The following is a 26393-nucleotide window of genomic DNA, read 5'->3' on the forward strand; positions in this document are numbered from 1 at the left end:
AGGGAGCTGGGCTGAGGGTGCGCTGAGCTCGGGCGTGGGAAGGAAAGTGGGCCGGCTTGGCCCACGCGGGGAGAGGAAAGGAGGGAGGGGGAAAAGCCCGAGGGGAAGAAGAGAGAGGGGGAGGGGAGCTGGGCCGCGGGGAGAGAGCCGGCCCAAGAGGGTTGGGCTGTTTTCCTTTCCTCTTCTTTTTCTTTTCTTTTCCCACTCCTAAACTATTCAAACAATCTATTTGAATTCAAATAAGTTTGAATTCAAACCCTATAAATTCAACACAAAGAAAACAATGCTGCAGCATGAATGCACAAACAATTTAATCCTATGATAAATTTTATTTTCTTGTGTTATAAATTGCTTTAAATGCCACAAAAATTAAAGAAAAACCCGGAAATTTCATTTGAGCCAAAATAAATTCATTAAAATTTAAGGAAATTACCTTAGAGTGTTACAAACCCGGACAAATCATTCAAAATCCTAATCCGAATATGGACAAATCAATCAGAATTCCAATCCGAACCCGGACAATCAATACCTCACGCGGTCACAACACAGTCTGTACATGGATTGATTGAGTAAAAAGTTGATGGTCTCATGTAGGTTAGGGTTCCGTGGTTGCGCCGCCGCGTTCGGGGCTGTGCGAGCGCGCGGAGTGAGGTGAGAAGTGGCGCGCTTCCGTTCGCGTGGGGGAAGAGGAGCGGTAGCGAGGACTTCGTTTAGGGCACGAGGGAGGGCTAGGGAGTCAGGGACGGCGGCCGACGCCGGCGAAGTCCGATGGTGGCGGCGACAATCTGCTTCTGATGTTTTGGTTTGCCGCCAATACACTGGAGAAGACGAGGGGCAGGGACTTCTTTGAAACGTTGCTTCGCCTGGCGGAGGGGTTTAAGTGCCAAAACACAGCTATCGTTCGATGCAAAACGGGAGGCGCCGATCTGCTGCTTGCACGATTGCACGGGAGAGCCGATTGCATCGCAATCGGAGCCCAATTTATATTACCCTTAGCAACGCATGGGTACTGTGCTAGTTTTATTATAATTATATAATTTAGATTTAGTTTTGGGGTTACTTTAACTTTTAATAATGATATAATTGGATAATTTATATGCAAATTTAGGGGGTTTATTTATATTATTTTTATAATGGTATAGGTGGGTAATTTACGTGAACATTGGGGGTTGCTTTAGATTTTTTTATAATGGTAGAAGTGGGTAATTTAGATACATGTTTAGGGAATTACTTTAGTCTATTTTCATAATGATAATGATAGAGGTGAGTAATTTATTAGGAAAGATAACAAATCCAATAACTATTATGGTTATTATGGTTAGAGTTGTCGGAATGATGGCCGGATATTTCTGATTTTTATGAGAATCTTTAGGGTTTCTTTATTTTTTAGATTGTCCACTTAGAATCTTAGGTGGCTTCACGTGGAGGCTTTAAAAAAGAGCCTTCAATTAATTAGTAGGAGCCTCCAATTAATTAGTAGTAAGATTCAGAAAATCCATCCTGTGAGTACAAACTTCAGTTTACTCCTACAACTGCTATACAAAATAAGCAAATAATTCCTAGCCAATTCGACGATGTTGATCTGATCACGCCCGCCGCGTGGGGTCTCGCCAGGATCCGGGAGGCCCTTCCAGCCGGACGTAGTCGTACATGACCCCCAAGAACTCGCCGAATGCCCTCGTCTGCGTGATGCTGATGCTGTTCTCGCCTTCCTGCAGCAGGTACCCCCTGATCGGGAACTCGAAGCTCCACTGCACGCCGTGGATGCCGTGCCGCGCGATCGCGTTGCCGCCGCCGAACTCCGGCGTCGTGAACACCCCGCCGCTCCTCGCGCCGTTCACGTGCACCTTAATTCAGAACCAGAACGCAAACACATCCGAGTTCAGTACGTTCACCATCACGGATCAGAAGTTCAGAACTGTATTACATTATGTGCACGATTCTTCAGTCTGCTGCAAGGATTTGTACCTGCAGTCTGGACATCTGAGCAGCTGCAAGGGCGATGCGCAGCGTGTAGGTGCCGTCTGCCACGACGCGGTCCAGGCTGAACCGGATCTCACGCGTCGTTGGCACGTAGCCATCGCCTACCTTCCTGCAAAACCGAAGAAGATGCAGCTAGTACTCTGAAGCATGCAGAAACGGAGAGGCGAGCAGCACAGACGGAACAGACAGAGCTCTGCAGCATCAGTACCTCGTGACGTGCGCAAAGAACCAGTCCTTGGAGTGATTGCTCTGGCCGACCGTGAAGACAGGATCGCAGTCAGGGTACAGCTCGGCGTACCTTTCCCACAGACCGTACTGCCTGTATCTGTGCAAACAGATATACTCAGATCAGACCTGCTGATCAAAGCCTCATGCTATATGCTTCCGTAACCGTAACCGATCAAGATCAAGAGCTTACTTGTCCTTGTGCAGAAACAGCCGGTTGGCGTATCTGGGGTCGACGTCGGGGACGAAGAACTCCGCCGCGGTCCGGTCCGGGACTCCGATCTCCCACAGCGTCGGGCCTGACCTCGGGGGCAAGAACACGAGATCGCCGAGGTTGATGGGGCAACCTGGCGTCACGGTGACATGAGAAGTGTACATGTAGTCTCCAAGAACCCCCGGGACCCATGCGTAGAGATCGTACACTCCCGCCCGGACATTGCCGATGGTGAAGCTGCCGCAGGAATCGGCCGTCGTCCAGAACTGGTAGCCCTGCGCAATAGCACACATCACAGCATCAGAGAATCAGGATTCAGAACCAGTTCCATCATCTTGCTGCTTGCAGTTACAGAGCAGACAACCATACGTACCTTGCACTCCGTCGCCCAGGAGCCGGGCTGCCCGGGCGCGGCGAGCCCGACGTACGCCAATCTCCCGGTTGGCATGTCGTCGTTGCTCATGAACCTGTCTCTGACCAATAGCCTGCCGGTGACCGAGCCTCTCTCCCCGGCCTTGGGGAAGTCCGGTGATTTGGGGAAGCTGTACGGCCACTTGCTGACTTCGTTTTGCGCTTGCGCTTTGGCGTCGTCCCAGAGGGCACGGAGGTCGCCTCGCTTCGGGCTGGAGTTGAGGTAGATGAAGACTGGCCCCAACACCTTCTTCCAGTACTCGCCGTCGCCGATGCTGAGGACGATGTCGTCCCCAATGTAATGCGTTCCCAGGAACATCTGATATACCAGCGCAGAGATTACAAAGTTCTCACGCTGAATCTATCTTGATTGAAAATTTCAAACTGGATTGGGGGTTCAAGGGAATGGCGGAAGTTTTTCTTACGGTGAGGGAGGTGGGTCCGACGTGGGAGGTGAGCTCCCGCTTCATGGGGCTGCCGCTCTTGAACTCGTTGCTTGGAGTGATCACCCAGAAGCCCATGGGGTTGGGGTGGCAGCTACTGATCCATCCGTGGACGACATTGTCCTTGTTGTCCAGTGAGTACTCATACTTGTCATCCACCTGAACAAAATTCAGAGATTTGCAGGATCATGGCTCTGTCTTTGTGTGAAATTTTTACTTGTTCTAGTAGTATGTCATGTATGCTTGGTTAATTTATTACCTCTCCCTTGAACTGTGGCTCCTTGGGGTTAGTGAGCAGGACTGCCTCCTTGTAGGCCAGTGGAGTACCATGAGGTTCGTCTCTGTCTGCCGCGCTGGGCATGTATCTCTGTATGTTGTCTGAAATCGCCATGTAGTTGAACCTAACAAGATTTTTGTTGGCAAGAAATCAGCTTGGTCAAGAGAATTCTGTGGCAAGTTCAAATAAATTCCTGATCATCAATGTCTGAAGAAAAAACGGGTACTCACTTGTCCGTGTTAAGTTTGAAAGCGAGCCGAGCCTCTGAGATGTTCATGGCGGGCCAGTTGCCGGTGTGCTCAAAGATGGCGTAGCAATAGAACCCGGAGCTGCCTTTCAGCATCACAAGTCTGAAGAAACATTTTTTTTTGGAGCAGATTTCAGTGATAGTTTTGGTACTATTTCAGAGGATGGAAAAAGATTAAAATAGTCAAGTCTGTTGCTCGTGTAATCTGAATAACGAATGTGTCACCTCTTGTCAACGTTGAGGCGAACATTATCTTGACGTGATGGATTATATGTACTCCTGAAAGAAAGCTCCACTTGCTCTTGGCTTGAGGACACGATCTTGAACTCAGTACTCTCTAACCTGTACATCAAATGCAGTTAGTTGCTAACGGAAAAAGCACAGTTAGTTGCATCGAAAATGAAGGGCCCAAACAGTTGCTGCACATGCACAAATACTTTCGTCAGCTGTACTAGGACCGTGAGTTCGAATACATCGCAAGGCGCCCTTTGCCTTGGAGATTAGTACTTTCGAAAATCATTGCTTCCTGATTGGTCCTCTGCTTGCAGCTGGGCAATGATCCCTGACGGCGTTTAAGACGAGCTATCGTTGATTTTCAGTCAGGCTAGTTAAGATGGAGCGACGCTTTACAGCAAATCAGCCAAGTCCTCATCCTTTCGGTGCACATTCATAGGTACCTTGCTGATTTGCTGCTGTCAGGAAATGCAGCGTCACACAATGCCTAGCTAGATCGAGGATATCGCCGCCTCATCATCTTCTATATATGTCTGACGGCGTTTCCATAAACCCAAGCTGTTGCTAGCTAGGAGCAGGTATGGTGTGTCCGGTAAAGAGCTTTCAAATGACAGAAAAAGATTGTGATATGTGTCGTGAGATGTAATGGTGACCTCCAACATGCAACTAACACTCATGTTCTTGCTGCAATGGTAAATGTAGCAACTAGCAATACAACAACTAATGGCGCCGATTAAGTAACAGTATTATTGTTATTTTTTGTTGCAAACGAAGCTAACTCAGAGAGCATGCATCATGCAACATCCTCTTGAATTGTTCAGACAATTAATGCCGGTGATGAACACACACACACACACACCAAGGAGGTGGGCTAGTAAAGAAAAGGATTATATTGTGGGGGGTTGATGATGATCGAGCGAGCAGTACTCACATGTCGATCATCCCTCTTGGGTGATCGGAGCCCGGATAGTTCCACACCACATCCCAGTACCTGCATCATACATATATAATTTCTTTATTAGTTTAATTTACAGAGCTAGACATGTCAACCCATGCTTTTTGCCGCCATTTTCGAATGCAACAGATGAATCATACACTTCAATACAATAGGAATTTACCCTCCCGAGTTCTCCTCGCCGGCGTAGTGCAGGAGGTTGCGCTCGCCGTTGTAGCGGACGCCGGTGATGTGGCCCTGGGGCTTGGACAGCGTCACCTGCACCACGCCGTTGTCCACAAGCACCTGCACGTGCACAAACAATGGTGATCGAGAGGAAGAAGAAGAAAACATGCGAGAAACACTAGCCCAGTGATGATGAGGTAATTCATAAGGTGAAACAAGTCATATATGGACAGTAATTAATAATTACTTAATTACTACTAACCCTTGCACAAATAAATGGGAATAGTACTAATTAAAAAGAAACCCCAGTGTATATGTATATATGGACAGTAAATATATACGGTGATTCGCTGCCCTGCAGGCCTAGGACGCACCTGGCGGCGGTCGACGCGCAACGTAACGCCGCCATGGGCTGCGGCGGCGTTCAACGGCGTGGCAGCGGCGGCGGCGATGCGCAGCAGGGACGACGACGACGAGGGCGCTCCGGCGACGGCGATAAGCAGGGTGACCACCACCAGTAATGACCTTGTCGCACCTGCCGCGGAAGCGGCCATGGGGCCTCGACGTCGCTCGCTCGCCCGATCCGTCGTGGATTGAAGGATTGATCTCTAGATTTGTATTTGTACATGCAGCAGCCAGCAGGGCGGCGGCCCTGCCGGCACGCAGACGCTTGCACTAGCTGCTGCTAGCTTAGTGCGCCCTGAACAGACGAGACTTGGACCAAGACGATGGGCACGGCGGGAACACCCCCTAGCTAGTATAGCCAGCCAGCAGCAGGTCCCCTAGCAAGCTACTAGCTTGTTCCAAGGAGTTGATGGACCGGAGCCGCCTGCCTGAGCTGACTATATATATATGAGCCAATGAGCGAGAGAGGAGTTGAGGAGCACGATGACAGAGCAGAGCAGGTACGGCGGCCGGTGACGAAAGAAGCAGCAGGTACGGCGGCGGAGGCGGGTTCGTTAGGCGCCCCGCGCGCGGCGGCTCAACTTGCATTGCACGCCCACAACGTACTCCTCCAAAGATCGATGCCACACGCCTGGCACACAGCCACACACCTTTCGGCGTTTTATAAACCCCGCGGCGGCGGTGCACATATATAGAGGACTCGATCGGTTACGACCTCGCCGTTGAAACAAGTTGAGCCGCCGCCGGACTATTCCATCGATGAGTGCTCTGGCCAATATCTGATCCGGACTACACAGATCGTTGAAAATTTCGTAGCTTTTTCGAGTCTCCATCTTCTTAAATCAAAGCGAGGGTGCAGTCTGAACCTTTCCCTCCAGTTCTGTTTTTAATTTCATAGCTTTATAATTGACTCAATCGGATGGAGACATAAAAATATGAAAAAAAATCAAAATTTTTATTTGAATTAACCATATAGGTACCCAAATAAATAACCAAAAATAATTTGAAAAAAATAGTGGTCAAAGCAACTAGTGATAGTTTAAAACTTTGGTGTGTGCAAGATTCCATGAGAAATCCACATTCCTTCTTGTTGCTTGATGACATGCACAAGGGGAGACCGTGGCATGTCAATGACGGTATTGACTTACTTACTAGTTCAAACGTTGTCTCTACCGAATTTAGCTTTTATATATGGGTGCGTGATAGTGCCGCCGGGCACTCTACCTTTCTTTTGCCATACATATCTTGTCATCAGATGATGATGTGTTGCTCCACCAATGTGCTAGTGGCTAGTATGTATGCTCTCCTCCATATCATAGGCATGCAACTAACATGGATTTTTTTTTATTTTTAACGTGTTTTAAAATTTTATTTTAAAAATAACCTACGTGAGAACATATATTTGCAGATCTAACGCTTTTAGTCGCACCGGTCCCGTGACGTGATTAAAATAGGTTGTCGCGCCACATGCTTTGGCGTGATAAGATATGCCACGTTGGAGCGCACAGATCTGTCAGCGTATATTCCACGTGTCAACCTTGTCACGCCACTCCCACCGGCGTGACATACAGTCTTGTCACGCCAGCCCGCCTGCGTGATAAGGTCTGATCTTAGAAAAATTATATCTTTTTCATACGAACTCGAATGAAGATAACTTTTATATGAAAATTGTAGCCCTCGACGAGATCTACAACTTTGCAGATTTGAATTTTTTCATTTGAAGTTACGTTATGATTATTTGCTTATTGAATTCCCCCCGGTAACCTAGCTACGTTTTAACCGGGTTGATTATTTGCCACTTGAATTGTCCCTTTCTTTCTTGTGATGTTGTCTACCTAAAATTACATAGTTGCTCAATCATGTCCAAAATTGTTCTTCCTCATGATTATTTTGTGAAAATACAATATTCAAACCACTCTATCTATTCATTTGCTTCTAGGTGCACTATTTGGCCAGGAATGCCAATGTCAGCCCAAAATTAGAAAAGAAAACAAGGACTGTATCGACTAGAGCCCAAACTAACCGGGACAGCTCGTGGAGGCCCATTAGCCCTCCCGCACTGCTCCGGCCATGACGTTTTTTTGGCTGGTGCCGCTGCTTCCTGCGTGCATCATCAATCATCATTGTTGTCAGAAAAGAAAAGAAAAGCTATCATCAGCGATGGACGTAACGACGACGAAGACGAAAATCTCCGTCGCTCCTAGTTCGATCGATCACTAATTAATTACCTGCTCCGTCCGATCGCCCCTTGGACATGCATTATTCCACACACGTTGATCGAATAATGACAATGCAACTACACTGACGAAATTAAAACTGTCAGCTAAAAATTAAACAAAAACGTAACGTTGGGTCACCATCACGAGCTAGCTTATCTCTATCTCGGGCAGGTTGAGGACCTGGCCTACTGACCATCATCGACAAGTTGCAGGTCGTTGGCGTTGGTCATCGATCTTCTTGTGCATGCATGCATACTTATTACTGTAGTTGGATGGGTCGTCGTCCTTTCTTAATTGATTTCGTTCGGTTCAGCTAGCCTGATTGCATGCATGCGTTGATAGCTAGCAGCAAATTAAAGACCGTACGTACCGTTATGTTAGCGCAATCAACGAGCTAGCTAGGCAAATAATGACACAAGCATACATGTCCATCCACACGTACTTAGATGTATAGAAAAAGAAGCCAAAACGAAGGAGGGGAGTATATATATATATATATATATATATATATAGAGCTAATCTAATAACAAACGTACGTAGACATCAAGCCACCAACACGAACTGCTCATCTTGAAAGCAATAAAAGAATTATATTGTTACTCCTAGCAGCTAGCTACTGGCCAGTAGGGTGTGATTCTCGTAATCGTTCCTGCGCGCGCATGCAATTATTGGACTCCACGAATTGTATTAGGCTCACGTACCTACATACGAGACTAGACTGATGAACGAACAAGCCCTTATATATTAATTTATCGCTACCTGATTCAAAATTTGTCTTCACTACGCCTGCTTTTATTTGGTCTCAAAACCCAAAATCTGCAAACAACTAAGATAATCTTTTTACTATTTTTTCTATAAGACGGATAAACTTTGAACTGGTGCACTAGCTAGTTCAACCATGGAACTTTGAACTGCGTTGGACGTTGGATTTGCATTGACCACTGTTCATCACGAGACACCCATCTCCATCGACAACCCACGCAATTGCTTCGTTGGCAGGAGTCTCACCGGCTTGCACCGCACAGTATGCAACCCCGATGGCCGATGGCATTGGTGATTCCCCGTTGGTTGGCGTTTTGCCAAACATGCATGTCCAGAGCAACCATGTGGGCACGCACAGAGGATCCGTACCGTCATGGTCACTAGTGAATTCAATGAGCTCGCCATCGACGGAGCGAAGCGAATCATCAATCGGAAATGCTGCGCGCCGGCACAGTGCCGGGCAGGCAGTACGGCGGCGTGGTGGCATGGCATCCGGTGTGGGAATCAGTACCTCTCGTCCCCGCACCCCGCTGTGGGACCCACCACTGACAGCAGCCGCCGAGGCGAGGCGAGGCTTGGCTGGCAGCTTGTCCATTTCTCTCTTCAGTTTTTTTTTTTTGGAAGAAACTCTCTCTTCAGTTTCTCCAGGGAAAGGATGTCCCATGTGGATGCAGTTGGAACTTGGAATTGGATTATCCCAAACAAAACAAGACAACACAACATGTCTTCCTTCCCTTCCGTCTTCCTCTTCCCTACCTCGAACTTTTATCTTCTGCTGCCCGCCGCTATAATAGCCAGCCGGCTTGGTTGGTTGGTATCACCACGGCCACCAAGCTCCCTCCCCTGCTCAGCAGCGGCCTCTCAGAAGCATAGCAGCTCTTCCTCGCCCCAACAGCCGTTTCCCAGTTCTTTTTCAGCACCAGCACTCCAGCAGGGCACAGCAAGGGCATCTACTCTGCATTTCTTCGCCTGATCCAATCCAACCGGAGAGAGTGTAAGAAGAGCTCCTCTGCCTGCCTCTTCGCTTCCCTGTTTCCCTTTTCTTCCTGTTTCTAGTATGCAGCGATGTGATCTGCTCCTTTTCGGTCCAGCTTGTTTGGTGGTTTGCTGAAGCGAATGTCCCGGCTACAGTTGCTTCATGCATTCGTTCCAGCAATCTTGATTTCCCCTCTTTTAACTGGGGACTCCTTTCAACCTTGTATTTCTAGCATGCAAGTTTTTATCGGGGGCTATTTGCCGAGCTTCTTCAACCTCCATTGTTCCTGCTGTTTTTCTTTTTATATAAAAAAAATCTCTTTCCCCTACCTTAAAGGAAATCACTTTCTTCCCTGTTTGAGATGAGAGCGCTGGCTGCAAGTTTCATGTTCTTGGCCTGCCCGATTGCTGGATGGAATATGCCCATGAGCAGCCCCTCACATGTTGTGTTATGCTTTTCTGAATGGATGACTGAATATTCAATTCCTATCTTTTCTGCAGTCCCCTCGTGGCTGATTGACATTTATTCTGTCCAGATCCCAAGGATGCTCTAACTTCTCTTTGACTCCCAATTCAATAATCCTGTTCTAGGCGAGAGAGGGGAAAAAAATATTTTTTGGATCTCAGAGGATCTTTTCTGCCAACCCCACTGATTGAGCCGTTCACCATTTTTTTTTTTTTGACTTAGCTTGTGGTGGGGAATAACAAACAAACTGAACCAGTGGCTGTTCACCAGTCGTGGATTTGCATTTGGCCATGGCCATAAAATTTACAGATCAGTGATGATTGATTGGAGATAAGAAATGAGACGTGAATCTATCACACGTCCTAACTGAACCTGTATAATGACTGGCGCTTAGTTGGTTTTTGTTTCAGAAATTTTTGCAGTTAAGACAAGTATCAGCATGTCATTTGTTTCAATTTTCATCTTGAGCTGTAACAATCTGGATAAAATTTTCCACACAGGACAGTGAAACCATTGGACTTCGCGTAGAAACTTCCTGATATTTCTAAGGGGCTATAAGGCAGGGAATGAGTACAACCAAGGTGAAGAGACGTGTGGGGAAGTATGAGCTCGGTCGGACCATAGGTGAAGGCACATTTGCTAAGGTCAGGTTCGCAAAGAACACTGAGACAGGCGAACCGGTAGCTATCAAGATCCTAGATAAGGAGAAGGTCCTCAAGCACAAGATGGTTGAGCAGGTCACTTTCGATACCACTTTGAATTATCGCTGCATTTTTTAATGTTTGGTGATATTTCACATCTCGAAGATTGTGGCCTCTCCCATCAGATTCTGCCCCCTTTTATTGTATTTATTATTTTTGAATGGTCTATGAGCTTGGCAACTTAGTTCAGCGTTGCATAATAGCTCCTTGTGGAAGTAATTTGTTGTTGATGAAAAACCTACATGGTCGAATGCAGATTAAGCGGGAAATTTCGACAATGAAGTTGATCAAGCATCCTAATGTTGTTCGCATATACGAGGTACCTTTCTTGATATTACAAGACATCAGAAAAGAGCCAAGTTAATAAATTCCTAACATAATCATTTAGCACGCCTATTTTCTTTTCACTGGGAGCAGTCAATTGCTGATATTTGAAAAATCAATGTTTCATTAATCTTTAGGTGATGGGAAGTAAAACAAAGATCTACATTGTGTTAGAATATGCTACCGGTGGCGAGCTCTTTGACATAATTGTAAGTGACATGCACGTCCATTCCAGTTTATGCAGTTTCTGCTATACCCACTGTCTTACTTTACTGTTTGTGCCCACAAAGTTCAATTTATCACTGACAAATTTCATTAACGTTGAACTTTTTGCGTTCCTATCATAAAGGCTAACCATGGTCGAATGAGGGAAGATGAGGCAAGGAGGTACTTCCAACAATTAATCAATGCAGTTGATTATTGTCATAGCAGGGGTGTGTACCACCGGGATCTAAAAGTGAGCTCATTTTCTTTGTGTGATTTTTTCTGTAATCAAGAAATCTATTTCAGAATCTAAACTAAGATACTCGCAGCCTGAAAATTTACTGCTCGATTCATATGGAAACCTGAAGGTCTCTGACTTTGGGCTGAGCGCGCTATCTCAGCAGATCAAGGTAATGGCTTCTCGCCTATATGCATCTAAGTTACCAATGAGTACTTGAGTATGAGAGGGTAAAATCGACACTTTTTGCACCAGCAATTAATCATACCCGTTTATGTTTGAAAATTGAGTCCCTCAACATGTTTTTAAGCTTGTTTCTTTTCTCTTCTATCTTGTTCAGGATGATGGATTGCTGCACACAACTTGTGGAACTCCGAACTATGTTGCACCAGAGGTAATGCCAAAAAACTGCACAGACTGAACCAATAATGGATGCCATGGCAATTACCAATTCATTAGGAATGCAATGGTATAAATATTTCTACCAACTTCATTGTAGGTCCTTGAAGATCAAGGCTATGACGGTGCAATGGCTGATTTGTGGTCATGTGGAGTTATCCTGTTTGTTCTGCTAGCAGGGTATTTGCCTTTTGAGGACTCTAATCTTATGACGTTGTATAAGAAAGTGAGCATTTCAAGGGTTTTAGATTACTGCAGTGGTCTTGTTTATTCAAGCTTATTTTACATTACCTGATATTCCTTGCAGATATCAAATGCAGAATTTACATTTCCACCGTGGACGTCTTTTCCTGCGAAGAGGTTGTTAACAAGAATCCTTGATCCGAATCCAATGACGGTATGCCAGATCACAAAAAGCTGCTTGAAAAGAAAAATACTAGTGAAATAATCTTAAGTTAATGGAATAGAACAAATCTATACTCATCATACAAACATATCGCCTAGTGGGATGATAGATCACTGATATCATTGATAAACATCAACCAAATGATATTCCCACCGATCCAGGGTTTGTCATGTAAGTCAGATTGACACAAATGTACTTACTAGTACGCACATGGCTACTATGAGATGCAGTTGAGGAAAAAAATTAATTTAGGAAAAGGTATAGGCAATTCATATAACCATATTTCAAAATGATACCCTTTGTGTGTGTGTAAAGAATTGCAACTTCCAGTCAAAAAGAAAGAAAAAACTGGATTGTGGTTCATCTTCAACTTGAGTGTGTGCCAACTCTGATTTCAAAATGAATGGGCTTCATAATTCTCTCTTGCTCCATAACATTAGGCTCATCTTTTGGTAAACCATGGCAGAGAATAACAATATCTGAAATATTAGAGGATGAGTGGTTCAAAAAGGGCTACAAGCGCCCGGAATTTGACGAAAAATATGACACCACATTGGATGATGTGGATGCTGTCTTCAACGATTCAGAAGTAAGTAATTGGTGCATTTCTATTTCTGTCTTATGCATAATGTCACGGATTTTAGTTACCAACTAGTTTTACTAATGTTATCTGCCATCGTTCAGGAGCACCACGTGACAGAAAAGAAAGAAGAAGAGCCAGTAGCTCTGAATGCATTTGAACTGATTTCAATGTCAGCAGGCCTAAATCTTGGAAACTTATTCGACGCAGAACAGGTACTGGATCTGGATGTTCCTGATTCCGCTGTAGTAATTGAAAATGCAGTGTGTGGTTGCTTAAATCATCATGATTTTTCCAAGGACATTGCCTCAAGACTCTTGACATGCATTTCCTTTCTAACAGCTAGTAAAGGTCAAATCAATTACACAATTATAATGCATTTTACAAGCTAATACTCTATATGACTGTGATTAGAACATTGGTTTTGGAAATTTTACATTTTTTTTCTCAATTTAGGATCATCATTCTTCTATACTTTCTACTTATATTTGTAATAATTTGTACTTGCAGGAATTCAAAAGAGAAACAAGGTTCACCTCAAAATGTCCACCCAAGGAAATTGTTCGCAAGATTGAGGAAGCTGCAAAACCTCTAGGATTCGATGTTCAGAAGAAAAATTACAAGGTTCCTTCCCACAACTCTATGATAACTGATTATCTGAATATTTTCCTTAAGTTTTTAAACTTCTCAATAATGTATACAAACTTTAGATAGATCTTTATGCATTCTGTCTTATTGTGTAACCAGTTGAGGCTCGAAAAGGTGAAAGCAGGGAGGAAAGGAAACCTCAATGTTGCTACTGAGGTAATGCGAGAAAACAAAAAAAAATTCCTGAACTGCAATCTTTTTTTAAGTAAACTTCGTCTGCCTAACATATATTATGCATTTTGGTTCAGATACTACAAGTCGCACCGTCTCTTCATATGGTAGAAGTCCGAAAAGCAAAAGGCGACACTCTGGAATTCCATAAAGTAACTATCATACACGCAAAGATCATGCTTGTAAAAGAAACATATCTATTCATCAAGCTGAGCCATTGGTTGGAGAAGTGGATTAATTCCTATACTTAGGCTTCTTCAGTCACCAGTAGTTTGGATTCACTAAGTTAGAGATTCATAACTTAGCTTTGCTCTTCAACAATATATGGTACTTATGTGTGTAAACTGTAACTTTCTGCAGTTCTACAAGAACCTTTCCAAGACCTTAAAGGACGTTGTCTGGAAATCCGAGGATCTGCAAATGCAACCTGCTGCTTAGCAGAACCTGAGGAGAGGAAGGATGGAAAACAATTTGTGTCTCATTCTTTCAAGCAGATTCCATTTTGGTAGCCTGGATCAGAAAATCTGTTCTCCGAATTATATATGTACTGGTGTGTGGCACAGCAAATTGTGCTGGTCCTCCACCACTTTTGTAAATGCTGCATTTTGAGAGGTCGCATTGCTTGCTGTAGACTGTAGTTGGAGAGAAGCTCGTTCAGTAGATTTTGTCAGTATATGAGCTTTGTAAATCCATGTATGCCTATGAATCATGTTGAAACACCATGCACAAAATCTGTGAAATGAAGCCAAGTATGGTTTTTGCACCCTTGCCCTTGCTATGTTGCCCCATTTTCTGGTACTGAACAGAAGAGCTTAAGCAGGTTTTCATTGTTTCAAGAAAAAACTGGCAAGTTAATTGGAACTCGTGTTAGTCACCATTTCATTTTTTTTCATTTACACAGTGGATTTTGTTACATTTCACTCAGCTGTCAGCAAGAAATGAGGGTGGCAGAGTGAGTTTCAGAGGATAGTACATGAGGGGCAGGTGGTCTTAGCGTGATCTGAGTCACTCCCATGGCCTTCCATCTCCTGGTGCCTTCGCCTGCACAATGACCCAAGAACCCAACATAAGTGTCAGGTTCAGGCTTCAGATGCAAATCATGCATGAGTAATTCTTTCAGCTGAAGTTTGATCCATGAGTGTACTGCTGCTACTTGCAAACTACACTGCTGAACTTTCAAGGCCCAATGCAATGCAAGTAAGTGTATGTGCAGTATGTGTATTTGCTGAGTACCGTCGGCGTTTAACTTGGCGGCCGACTTGCAAGATCCGAAATGCAAGAACCCAGCGACAGACGCGGTATCCGTTTTTCAGGAGCGACGGCATGGCCGGTTCCGCTGTCTCCAATTCGAGCCTAATCGATTAATTGAGCAGGCACCTATCAATACCTAGTTCGATTGATCAATCAAACGATGAATCTTTATGCTAATCTAGGCGAGAAGAATGCGAGGGACGCAATGCAATGGAAGAAAGTATAAGTCAGTGATGCAAAGAAGAAGAAGAAAAGAAAGAGAGATCTTTGAATTTGGATCGTCACTCACTTGGCCAGCATGACCTTTGCGAACTCGGTGTAGTTGATCTGGCCGTCGCCGTCGACGTCGGCCTCGCGGAGCATCTCGGCGAGCTCCTCGTCGGAGAGGCGCTCGCCGAGGTTCTGGAGGACGTGGCGGAGCTCGTCGCGGGAGATGAAGCCGTTCTGGTCCTGGTCGAAGACGCGGAAGGCCTCGCGGAGCTCTTCCTCGTCGGCGCCGCTGGACTCGCGCATCTGGCGCGCCAGGAGGGTCAGGAACTCCTGGAAGTCGATGGCGCCGCTGCCGTCGGCGTCCACCTCCTTCACCATCTCCTGCAGCTCCTCCTCCGTCGGGCTCTGCCCCAGCGAACCCATCACCGTGCCCAGCTCCTTGGTCGTGATCGTCCCTGCGTTGATCAATTTGCCACTGTCAATTGCAATTGATCGATGAACAATGCAAATGCAATTCAGCAATGGCCCTAGATGCATACCGTCGCCATCTTTGTCGAACAGGCTGAAGGCCTCCCGGAACTCCTCGATCTGCTGCTTGGACAGCTGCTGCTCCACCACGTCCATTCTCTTCTTCTCTCGATCGATTCAACAATGGATTGCTGATCGATCGTCTCTTAATGACGTTGGAGATACCACATGACCGATGCACGACGCATTATGTGCCCTCGATCACAAATTCACAAGCCACGATGGACGGGTACCACATGATCGATTCAACAATGGATTGCTGATCGATCGTCTCTGAATCACGGAATGGTACCCTATCTAGTTCGTGCCCTGTTTTTGTCCTCTGTTCTTCTGCTCTTGCGTTGGCCAAAATAAGGAGTCTGGGCGAATTATATACCTGCTCAGAAATACTTTTTTATTTTATCTTGTTAAACTACTTTGATTCTCAGTGGCTTCTAAAATATTTAGTTCCAAATCATTGCCTGGAAAAATAATTACCTGAAATCTCACCATACATTTTTTTCAACCTTTTCATTATGTTTTGTATATTATTTAATTGAAAGAATATGTGCATACCTGATATATTTAATTTTCTGCAAAGAGAGAGAACATACGCAGCAGCAATGGAGCATATCTAAATGGGCAGCTGCCAAATTTTCAAAAACGAACAAAGCCGGCATCAGACCGCCGACCGCGCTCTACAAAGGTCCTTCCAGCCTGCCACTCTGCCTACCAGTGAGCCATAACCACAGCCTGTAGATACTGCAATAATTCAGATTCCTACTTTCACAAACATTTCTGTGGAATAACATCTAACAAATCATGCATGATGACAATCTATAAAAATTGTCTTTGTAGCCTCAGCACCAATAGCACCTTAGGTTGCTCTGCTAGCTGTGAAAAGGAAGCACTTTTTGCTTCAACGCCACAGTATCGGCTGATATATGCTGTGCCAACATTACAGACTACTTAGCAAAAACTGTGCGTATTAAATCTTATCTATATAGCATAGAATGTCAGCCAATCAAAATTTATCATTCTGCTCAACACAAATGGCTGGCAGCTAAACAAGGATACACACTACTGGATACATAACCCTGGAATTATAAGTTGCATGGTCTACCAAAAACATCTATGACTCAGCAGATGCCATGGTTGCATCAGTGTTGCCAGGAATGGTTGTATCAATGTTGCTGGGCATCAACACATTAAAGCCGTCAATTGCTGTAGATATAATCATCGAGGGTATCTGTGGGTGCCAATGCAGTTCTTTCAAGTCTTTCTGGCCCTGCTCATAGAAACAGCCAGTGTCATGTATCACTCTTTACAAGCAATAGAACTGTGCAAAAAAAAATGATACAGCCACTAAAGATGAGGCCACAAGTCAGTCAGTTTCTAAAGCCATCATGATCAAATGAGAGAACAATTTAAGAGTACTACCTGATGAACAAAGAGAAGTTGTGGGGGTAAATCTTCAGGTGCATTCGCCTGCTCCTTCATCTTCGCTCTGAACTCAGCCTCCTCTTCTGCATCTCTTTCCAGTGAAAGGTCCCATATTCTATATCCAGACAATGCATGAGAGGTGTCAGCAAATACTGCGCAAAACATTTTGACAGTCCAGTGAATATAAGACATGAATGAGAAGGGAAGGAGGGAGTATTACGTGAGTTGATGATCTTCAGACGTTACAGCCAGTGATGCCGCTTCATGTGGACTCCACTCAATAGATGTAACTGCTTTCTTGTGGTACTCAAAATGGGCTACCAATGAGTCCTCCTACCAGTACGATAGAGAGTATAAGGGAAAAAGATTCACAAACAACAATAAAGAAGTACAAAACTAGAATTAATATAATCAGTATGAATATGTGTCTAGATAAACTGGGCAATACGACAAGGGTACAACCACGGTAGCGAGCTGGACTGATTTGTGCACAGTGCACTGTTTACATACTAGCAGTAATGAAACACTAGCTAATGTGGGCTATCTATTTCAAAAATCTAGTAGCAAAAGCATAACTTGTATATTTTTATTGCTGAGATGGTGTGTTGGTGTACTCATTTCCTAATATCTTCAGAAAACCCATTAATGTGCAATTGTCATTCCACATATTGCATAGAGGCAAACAGAACCCCAACTTAAAAGCAAATTATAGAAACAGAAATTAAGGAAAATGTCAAGTTCGCTACATCGGAAACTCACAAGCATAGAAATTGTGATATATCAAGAAGGAATACCTGAATTGATCTGAGATCACGAACCGAGAAACTGCCATCATCACACCCTGAAGCTATCATGGAGCTAGCAAGCCTGAAAATGCAAGTCAAAATGTGTGTAAATATTATGAAGCAGAAGTTGTAGTACTAGTAAACTCAAGAGTTTTCCGCTGGATATACCTATTCCATGAGATAACATTCACATCGGCTTTATGAGCTTTTATAGAAATACAAGGTTTCTTCCCTGTACGTATATCCCATATAGCTATCGTACCATCCACAGAACAAGACGCAAATACATCAGCTTCCGTGGGACTCCACTGCAAGGATATTAGTTATAATAGTTGAGACAATCACATTCAAGGAAACATACTAATAACATGATACATCATTCAGTGGCATGCCTGTAGATCTTCAACACTTGCAGTGTGTCCAACAAATGGATTTGCATCTACGTTCCAGTTGTTTGGAGTTGGTTCCCACAGGTGAATGCATTTATTGCAGTCGCCTGCATAGAAAAAGCATTAAATTATTCCATGAAAATATCTATACATCAAATTAAATGGTATCAATGGTTCATGGACATGGAATAGAGGGATAATGCATTGAGTTCTCAACTATGGAAACATTTTAGATGGCAAACATTGTGAAATGCACAAGATCAGGTACGCACCAGAAACAAGTCTTCCAGTAACAAGTGGACTCCAATCAATTGCATATCCCTCATCTTTATGGCCACTAAATACTTTCAGAGGCAAGTGTTTGTGGATTATGCCATCTTCTTTGGGTGCAGGTGCCCCTGACTCTGCTTCTGCTAAGGAATTAAGGAAGGAGCTCAAGTCCCACACCTGCATATTTAGCCGGATAACAGTTGGCAATGCATAAAAAATAAGTCAATATGGTGCATTCTGTTTCAGGACCTGTTTTCAAAAGGTCATACGATGCATATAGAATTGATATACAGGACTAGGTTGCCAGCAATCAAAATAACTAAAAGAACAAATGTGAGGTAAGAACTAAATTACCTGAACATGACCAGTATCTCCCCACGTAGCACATAGATGTGGTTTTTGAGTCATTGAGCGTATCCGATTTACACAACCCGCATGAGCCACCTTTTTTAGCTGATACATTGAAATGTAGCAACAGAACACATCACAAGCTGTATATCAACGTAGATTGCAGGACAGTAGGACACTGAAAAAACTTGAGTTTTGTGGCAAAGTAGAGTTATGATATCGATTAAAAAACATACATGTAGAATGGGCTTGGTATCCTCATTAATTTCTTCATCTTCTTCATCGCTGCTGCTGTCAGTATCCGCATCAGTGTCACCATCAACTGTTGAAGCTGGTATAGGTTCCCGCTTCTTCCCACTTATGTTAGAAAGCTTGAAAATGCCAATATAATTCGATGAAGCCTTCTCAGCCTGAAGAACAGTTTAGCTCCAAACTCAGAGAGACAAACTAAAAGTTTAATGGTTATTGATTCCAAACAATCAAGCCATTCCTTTAAGCTGAATGCCAGAGCAAGATTCAAGAAAGTTTCTGAATTCAGGCTTAAATTAATCTTTTAACGATCTGAATTCGCTCACTAGCAACCAATTACAATCTCTAGTCGGAATCATGATATTAAATGCCTGCGAGTGCTCACAATAAGTTTTTGGCACGTTTTTTTTGAGCTTAGAGTCAGCAAAGGCACACTGTTTAAACACAAAAACATCTTAACAAGAACATAAATACAAATAGGCAACATCATAGCATGTTCCCATGATATTTTCTGTAAATTTCAATTAAAATTAAAAATACAAAAGAATAGGTGCAACAGTACAAAATTAATGTTCCTGTAGAAACTATAATGTAGGACTTCTTTTATAAAAAAAAATATGTGATAGAAATGAAGTCAAGTTTTGCCAGTAACAATGTTTAGGTTTTGAAGGCGTAAAGAGTAAGGAAACCTGCGTTCCAGCAACACCATATAATGTATGGGGGAATTCTGATCGTACGAGTCCAAGTTGATCGCGCACAACATCAAAACTGCAATGGAAGGTTATTCATTGAGAATGGATCATATATTACCCTTAAGTAGCACGAAAAGGAAAAACAATGCCCTATGCTGAGAAACATTACCTCAAGCAAGACCAGCCAATGTCGAACCCTCGGAGGTAATTGTAAGCCTCAGGATCAAACTGGAGTTCCTCCCCATCTTCCAGTGTATCTACACCCGGTTGCCAGACCTAAAACGAAGCACTAACTAGTTGGGTATAGCTCGCACGCTGAAACAATACGCATAATCATCTAAAAACGGAAAAAACTAAAAAAGACTCCTAAGCAGAAAGGTGATTGATTTAGGCGTAACTTTGCGAGAAAACATCACTATTCTGGCTGTGTGAAAGAAAAGGATAGGATATTCCTTCCTCACCTTGGCCGGACCAGGGGCAACCGCAGGATTAGATGACGAGGAAGCTTCAACTTTCTTCAGACCATAAATACAGCAGAATTAGGCAGGTGAAACAAAGAACATACCGAAACGACTGAAGGAACACACATCAATCAGGACTCCAGAAATAATGTCCTGTATGGTACCTTGGTCTTCTTGGATTTGGCCTTCTTGGCCTTCTTGATGGTTCGACCCATGAGTGAAACAACTTCTGCAGAATAGAGCGCTGCGGAGCCGCGGAGGTGCCTGGTGGCGGGCGGCGAGCAGCGGCTGCTGGGGACGGGGAGGGGGGCAGCGGAGGGGGGGCGGTGGTCGGGAAATTGGTTGGCGGCGTCCGTGCCCCCAGCGCCAGGGTTTCGGCAGCAAAGCTTCGTGTCCCCTCCGTTACCAATATTGGGCTGGGCCGAGAGGCACATAGTGGGCTGTGTGGGCATTGCTTAGTGGACAGTCATTCCCGCCCATGAAATTTAAAAGGTTGCTCTATTTCCTTTCCTTTTGAAAAAACAAATTATGGAGTTGCTCCATCTCCGTCTAGTGCCTTTATATTTCGAAGAATATATCTATATTACTTTATAAATATGTAACCATTTCATTTAGGATCATATAGTTTTATGAATGTTGCTGGTCAAAATTAGAAAAAAAGAATTGACTTAGCATAACTGTAACCGCATGAACTTACACAGAGAAAACATAAGACCGCAATTTTGGATGAATTTGAGAAGCGGCATCAGATTGCTGGCTAATAGATATGGGAGTAATTTTATTCTTTAGCAAGAAAAGTTAGGCTATGTTTGGATCCAAGGGCAAATGGCAAAAGGGCAAATGGTAAAATTTTTTACTTCTGTCACATCAGATGTTTGGACGCTAATTAGAAGTATTAAATATAGTTTAATTAAAAAACTAATTATATAGATGAGGACTAAATGACGAGACGAATCTATTAAACCTAATTAATCCATAATTAGCAAAATTACGGTAGCATTTGCCCTTTTGCACTTTAGGGTGTTTGGATCCAAAAATACAAAAAAAAGTGTAAAAGAGCAAAAATTTTGCTCTTTCTCTTTCCATTGTATCCAAACAGGCCCTTACATTGACAGTGTCTCTGTCTCTAGCGTGCCGGCGGAACCACGGGCGGGCGAGCTCCCATCCCCGTGCGGAGGCGGCCGCGCAGCGCCTCTGACTCCCGTTCCTGCGCTCCAAACCCTGGGTCCTTTCGCGGCGGCGGCGGACTGCCAGTGGCGCCGGAGAGGTGGCCCACGGCGGGGAGGAAGCGGGCGCGGACAGCGCGCGTGGTGCTACCGTCGGCGAGGTAGTCGACGACGGCGGGGCCGATCTGCTCCTTCTCCTGGTCGATGAGGCCGCCGCCGTGGCACGAGTCGGAGACCATGGTGAAGGTCGCGCCCTGCGGCACCCGGTCCACGAGCTGCCGGAAATCCACGTCCGTGATGAGGTTGAAGTCGCATGGCACGATGGCCTCGTCGTGGCCGTGGGCGCGGCGGTGCGGGCCACCATGTCGGCGAGCGCGCGCTTGATGTTGGCGCCGGTCGGAAGCACGCCGCGGCGGTCGTCGTCGGTGAGCACGGTGATGTCGACGGGCGCGAAGCCATAGCGGAGCTTTCCCTCATGCATGGTACGCTGGACAACAGACTCAGCTACCAAAGCAAGCACCAGTTCAACAGTGCAACAACCCAATTTCATTCCCAGGCGATTATATAACAGGTCCTCCATGTGCACCAACTCGAACACTGCAGCGGACTCCAAACTAAATTGCACTGTACACACGATTGTGTTTTCAATCTTCCCTACGCATTGCTAGCTTGATAATGCCATTTCCATCTCTCTCATCTGGCGACACCAACTCTAGCTATATGCTTCATTTGTACTGCTGGGGAACTGCCAGGAAAGGCTTGAAGCTCAGTATCAGCCCGATCAGCTCTGTCAGATTCAGTAGCAGAAACACCATCTGGTCTCCTGCATGTACATGAAAATGCATGTGAGGATCAATCAAATACCCTTTTCAATTGACATCCTTACTACTATCATATTGGTGTTATGGTAAGTTATCACACTTGTTCTTTACATTAGAATGGTAGCATTACAATCTATATGGTTCTCTGCATATATATGATCTATACCTGGAAAGAACGCGGCATGTTGGCGCCTCTGTGCCCATGAGAATCTACAGCCACAGGTATTTCAACAATATGAGTCTCTTCTTCAAAATACTTGTATTGTTCGAAACGGTCCATGCTTTCATGCTTATTAGGTAGTATAATGCAATCACTAAGCTAGGAATAATAGTTTAAATTAGCAAAAGTTTCTTCACTGAGAACTGAGATAACATTATGCGAATAACAAGAATGCAAGAAAACACTCTTTATACATACATAATGCCTGCTCCAGCTGGAGCAAAAGCCTTCGACAAAGACATTGCAGTTGTAGCTATTCCATTTGCAGCGCCCCTTTGTTCTTGTGGCTACGAATAGCATCCAATTCAGGTTATCGGTTAAATAATAATTTCTTGTCAGGATATCGGTTAGTAAATCATGAACTGACATAAGTTGGACATGTACCACAGCATTGTTTTGCAGCAGAGAAGTGCCAGTAACTCTGGTTATCTGATCAAGATACTCACATTAGTATTCCAATGATAGATACTTGAATACACAGAGGTTTAAACTAATATAACCAGCATTTTATTTGTCAAAAATTTCTAACATAGTACAGTGGTAACTGGTGATGTATTTAACTGGTTGGATCTCAGAACTATTAGTCATAGACTGACTTACTGCAAATACACTTTTCAGCATTGCTGCAATGTAGAGCGGCACACCAAGTCTTATTCCTGATAGGTGTGTCATGAAGGGATAAGCAGCAATTATTGGTATAGACAGTGCCTGCGATGCTTAAGGTCAATTTTTAAGAAGAATTATAAATATTTTTAACAGAGAGTAGTAATTGTGTGACTTTAGCAACTCACCGACGAAATTCGGGTTGACTGGATAGGTCCAAAAGTTTTATCAACCCAACGATAAGCAAAGAGTTGATATACTAGAAGACTGGCGCCTACAGTTCAACCAAGGATGATTGTTGACTTTCCAAACATTACATTTAGTACAGCTTAACCATAAAGCACAAACGTCATTCATCAAATGCTTGCCTAAGATTCTTTAAAGCTTTTAGGAAAGCAGTTGATTGAATTGGAATTACCTGCAACTGTAAGAACTTGGCCCACATCTTTAGATGAAAAGCTAAGGCCGCCGTATTTTCTATTACTTACAGTCCATAGAGAAAATATCTGATCTCCAATTGCAACAAATAAATTTCAGACCCATTGTATTTAAATGTAGCAGAGCGGATCGAGTGAGTAAATAGTACCTCAACATATGCAGTGTCATGAAGGGAGAAGACGCAGTATGTGATAATGGAGGACATCAAAGGCCAGTTTTTAAGTAAACTCTTCTTAGGTGGTTCTGTGCTTTCTTGAGCTGTGGGACCTTCTACCATTTCAACTGTTCTCTCAAGGCCTTTGTGCTTATGTAGGGTCTCCTGTTTAGTTGCTCGATGAAAAATGACAAGTAAATGAAAATAACAGTGGGAATAAGCTCACATATGCAAATTATTTAGCAATTTTTTTGTATATTTTAAGGTAGGATAGGATAATATTTTGGTGTTCCAAGAAGACATATAATGTGTGGATAAATCATAATGCACATGAAAAACTCTTCATGACAATATTAAAACAAATAAATTTGAAAGAATGCACAGAGTCAGAGTAGGTTGTACTTACTGGGAGCCATGCACAGCTTATGAAAACCAAGGTAGCAAAAAATGAGATAAATAGACATGGTAATAAATATGGGAACCTGCATGATGTTGGATCAAGAAGATAAAATAAAAAAATCATTCTATCTTAGTGTTCAAAGAATTTAGTTTTAGTCCAAAAGCATACCTTCCAAACACTGACTTCTCATGAAACAGATGTGGATATTGTTTGACAGGCTGGTAATAAAGAAGATATAAAAGGTGAAAAACTACTCCAAATTGTTGACAGATAATCAATTTTATGAGATACCTGTGCTAGGTAGCCCCCAATTGCTGGACCAATTATAACACCCATTCCCCATGCTGTGCTGACCTAAATTTGATGAATGGATCATACTCAGTTCATGGTATATGCAATAATTATGTCATATGTGGCAGTGTTATGTGTTTATATGAGGTATTGGAACCTACAATTGATATACCCAAAGCTTGCTGTTCAGGTCGACAAACTTCAATGGAGTAGGCCTGTAGCAGAAAGCAACAATTACATCATATTGAGTGGACTGTTGCAGGAATAATCAGGGCATGCAGCAACTGAGAATGACATATTTCCTATATATACTTGTTTTTAGGAATTGCCACTTGTATGCAACAAAGTACCTTTACAGGTGCAAGGAATCCATTCAGGGCACCAAGAAGAAACCTTGTAGCAATAGCCATCCAATATTTCACACTCAGTCCAAACAATGTGTTGAAAACAATGCTGAAATGTGGGTTTATTGGAAGTGAATTAGCATTCATACATTAAATGGAACACTGTGAGTGCATTTTATTTGGTTACATTTCCCAGGTCAAGAAAGATATATAGCACGAGCACTTACACTGAAAATACCGAAAATGCAATTACAGGCTTTCGTCCAATACGATCAGCTATGATGCCCCAGAAGACTGACGCAAGACCTCTGCCGATCATATATGATGCACCTAAAGAAAAGGACGGAATATATACTAAATATAATAACTTTCCAGAAAACTAAAGAAGTATGCATGGGTTTTGCTACTCAATGACACTTTGTGGCAACAAACAAATCTTACCGAGAAAGCCAGCGTAGAATCCAATGTCTTCTTCTCTTTGAGCAACATGCAGGTCTCTTATCTGTTCTAGACATAACATAATTAGCAGTTTTATTTGCAAAAACACACATATATCTAGTAGTTCAGAGAGAAAGAGGAATATGCGAATACAATGGCTAGGTAGCTTACCATGAAGTACAGAAACGGGAACAAGGATGTTATTGGCAGAGCTGAGAAAAGACAAGAGAAGTTGTATTGAGAGATTAGTTAAATCAGTATATAATGTTTCAGAGGAAGCATCTATCTATAGCTGGCACGGCCAGTAGAGAAGAGAGAATGTCCAGCAACGGATAAAAGAATATCCAAAATTAAATCGAACAAGAGTTGCAGTAAAATAAGACCAGATCATCCATGGAGATGGACGGAGCGATTAAGAAATGGAGTAGTAGCATGCGGCAGCATCACCAGATACGTTGGTGGCATGGACGATATATGACGCGTGCACATGAACTGATGAACCTACCCGAGGCGAAGGTGGTGGTGCCGACGAAGAGCAGCTCCTTGTAGGGAACGCCCTCGCGGCTCTCCTTCCTCCTGTCCATGGCGCAGCCGGGGCAGCCGTCGTAGTACACCTTCGCCGGCTCCCCCATTTCAGAGCTGTGGCTGACTAGTGATCACTATCCAGCCGAACGTGGAGCAGGACGAGGCGGCGCCAGGACAGACAGAGACAGAGGACGGGAAGGCAGCAGAGCAAGGAGCGGCGGAGCTGTGGAAGGAAACGAGAGAGGTGCCGCCGGGGATGGAGCAATTATATCGATGGTGGGTCCCTGCCTTCCCTTCCCTTGGTAGGCGTGCCTGCGCTGCGTTACTTCTCTTCCACAAAGGGGAGAGAGAGAGATGACGACAATATCTAGGGAGGGGCCCCCGGGGCGAGTGACAGATGGCCGGCGAGCTGAGACTCTGCGCGGGGCGTCGGGCGGCGTCCACGTCGGTCGACCTGTGCCCGCGACGCAGAGTCCTCAGGCAGTCAGACCCAGAGCAAGAGGTCGAAGGCTCTCAAAAGGTCGGAAGGATCATATAGTAGTACTAGCACTCCAGTCGTCGTGCTTGCGTTGCGTTACGTCTCTTCCACAAACAGACGAACTGATCGATGATGGCTTGGGATGCTGGCTGGCTGAGCGGGATGACAAATGGCCTGCGCCCTGACACGCTGCCTGCAGTGGGGCCGTGTCCACGTCTGTCTGTCTGTTCTGTTAGTTCATCGAGCGCGGCGACGCCT

The 26393-nt window shown here is 44.2% G+C and overlaps 5 protein-coding genes across 7 annotated transcripts; 1 reads left to right on the plus strand and 4 right to left on the minus strand.

The window, feature by feature from the left end:
• Positions 1-1564: 1564 nt before the first annotated feature.
• Positions 1565-5708, minus strand: LOC112885993 (probable rhamnogalacturonate lyase B). Its single transcript, XM_025951722.1, has 12 exons — positions 5529-5708; positions 5153-5274; positions 4966-5025; positions 4026-4142; positions 3784-3903; positions 3536-3677; positions 3259-3435; positions 2796-3152; positions 2402-2697; positions 2192-2308; positions 1969-2092; positions 1565-1847 (listed from the first exon to the last, which is right to left on the minus strand). The coding sequence occupies exons 1-12, from the start codon at positions 5706-5708 to the stop codon at positions 1587-1589; spliced, it is 2073 nt and encodes a 690-aa protein (XP_025807507.1). The 3' UTR covers positions 1565-1586.
• Positions 5709-9241: 3533 nt separating this feature from the next.
• LOC112886000 (CBL-interacting protein kinase 32-like) lies at positions 9242-14415 on the plus strand. The gene is made up of 15 exons (XM_025951733.1): positions 9242-9534; positions 10482-10718; positions 10939-11001; positions 11144-11215; positions 11356-11463; positions 11540-11620; positions 11789-11842; positions 11948-12073; positions 12155-12244; positions 12720-12842; positions 12938-13048; positions 13344-13457; positions 13581-13637; positions 13730-13804; positions 14013-14415. Exons 2-15 carry the CDS (start codon positions 10548-10550, stop codon positions 14088-14090), a joined length of 1323 nt encoding a protein of 440 aa, XP_025807518.1. The 5' UTR covers positions 9242-9534; positions 10482-10547; the 3' UTR covers positions 14091-14415.
• Positions 14407-15953, minus strand: LOC112886002 (neo-calmodulin-like). 2 transcript variants are annotated; one of them, XM_025951734.1, is made up of 4 exons: positions 15653-15953; positions 15193-15568; positions 14886-15005; positions 14407-14693 (listed from the first exon to the last, which is right to left on the minus strand). In XM_025951734.1, exons 1-4 carry the CDS (start codon positions 15735-15737, stop codon positions 14612-14614), a joined length of 663 nt encoding a protein of 220 aa, XP_025807519.1. In that variant the 5' UTR covers positions 15738-15953; the 3' UTR covers positions 14407-14611. The 2 variants fall into 2 exon arrangements, with proteins under 2 accessions (XP_025807519.1, XP_025807520.1); XM_025951735.1 differs by lacking the exon at positions 14886-15005 and having other exon boundaries at positions 14497-14693.
• Positions 15954-16502: 549 nt separating this feature from the next.
• LOC112885997 (glutamate-rich WD repeat-containing protein 1-like) lies at positions 16503-20626 on the minus strand. The gene is made up of 13 exons (XM_025951728.1): positions 20422-20626; positions 20258-20311; positions 19966-20072; positions 19794-19872; positions 19092-19265; positions 18862-18960; positions 18510-18684; positions 18241-18344; positions 18017-18156; positions 17858-17930; positions 17284-17396; positions 17061-17178; positions 16503-16908 (listed from the first exon to the last, which is right to left on the minus strand). The coding sequence occupies exons 1-13, from the start codon at positions 20470-20472 to the stop codon at positions 16753-16755; spliced, it is 1443 nt and encodes a 480-aa protein (XP_025807513.1). The 5' UTR covers positions 20473-20626; the 3' UTR covers positions 16503-16752.
• A 1320-nt stretch (positions 20627-21946) lies between these two features.
• Positions 21947-26030, minus strand: LOC112885999 (protein ZINC INDUCED FACILITATOR-LIKE 1-like). 2 transcript variants are annotated; one of them, XM_025951731.1, is made up of 17 exons: positions 25638-26030; positions 25304-25344; positions 25136-25196; positions 24922-25024; positions 24701-24803; positions 24512-24565; positions 24351-24413; positions 24228-24277; positions 24066-24141; positions 23654-23824; positions 23486-23573; positions 23256-23341; positions 23065-23172; positions 22849-22893; positions 22663-22751; positions 22411-22454; positions 21947-22246 (listed from the first exon to the last, which is right to left on the minus strand). In XM_025951731.1, the coding sequence occupies exons 1-17, from the start codon at positions 25762-25764 to the stop codon at positions 22149-22151; spliced, it is 1407 nt and encodes a 468-aa protein (XP_025807516.1). In that variant the 5' UTR covers positions 25765-26030; the 3' UTR covers positions 21947-22148. The 2 variants fall into 2 exon arrangements, with proteins under 2 accessions (XP_025807516.1, XP_025807517.1); XM_025951732.1 differs by lacking the exon at positions 23256-23341 and having other exon boundaries at positions 25638-26028.
• Positions 26031-26393: the final 363 nt, after the last annotated feature.

This window comes from Panicum hallii, chromosome 3, assembly GCF_002211085.1.
Source record: "Panicum hallii strain FIL2 chromosome 3, PHallii_v3.1, whole genome shotgun sequence".
Lineage (NCBI taxonomy): Eukaryota > Viridiplantae > Streptophyta > Magnoliopsida > Poales > Poaceae > Panicum > Panicum hallii.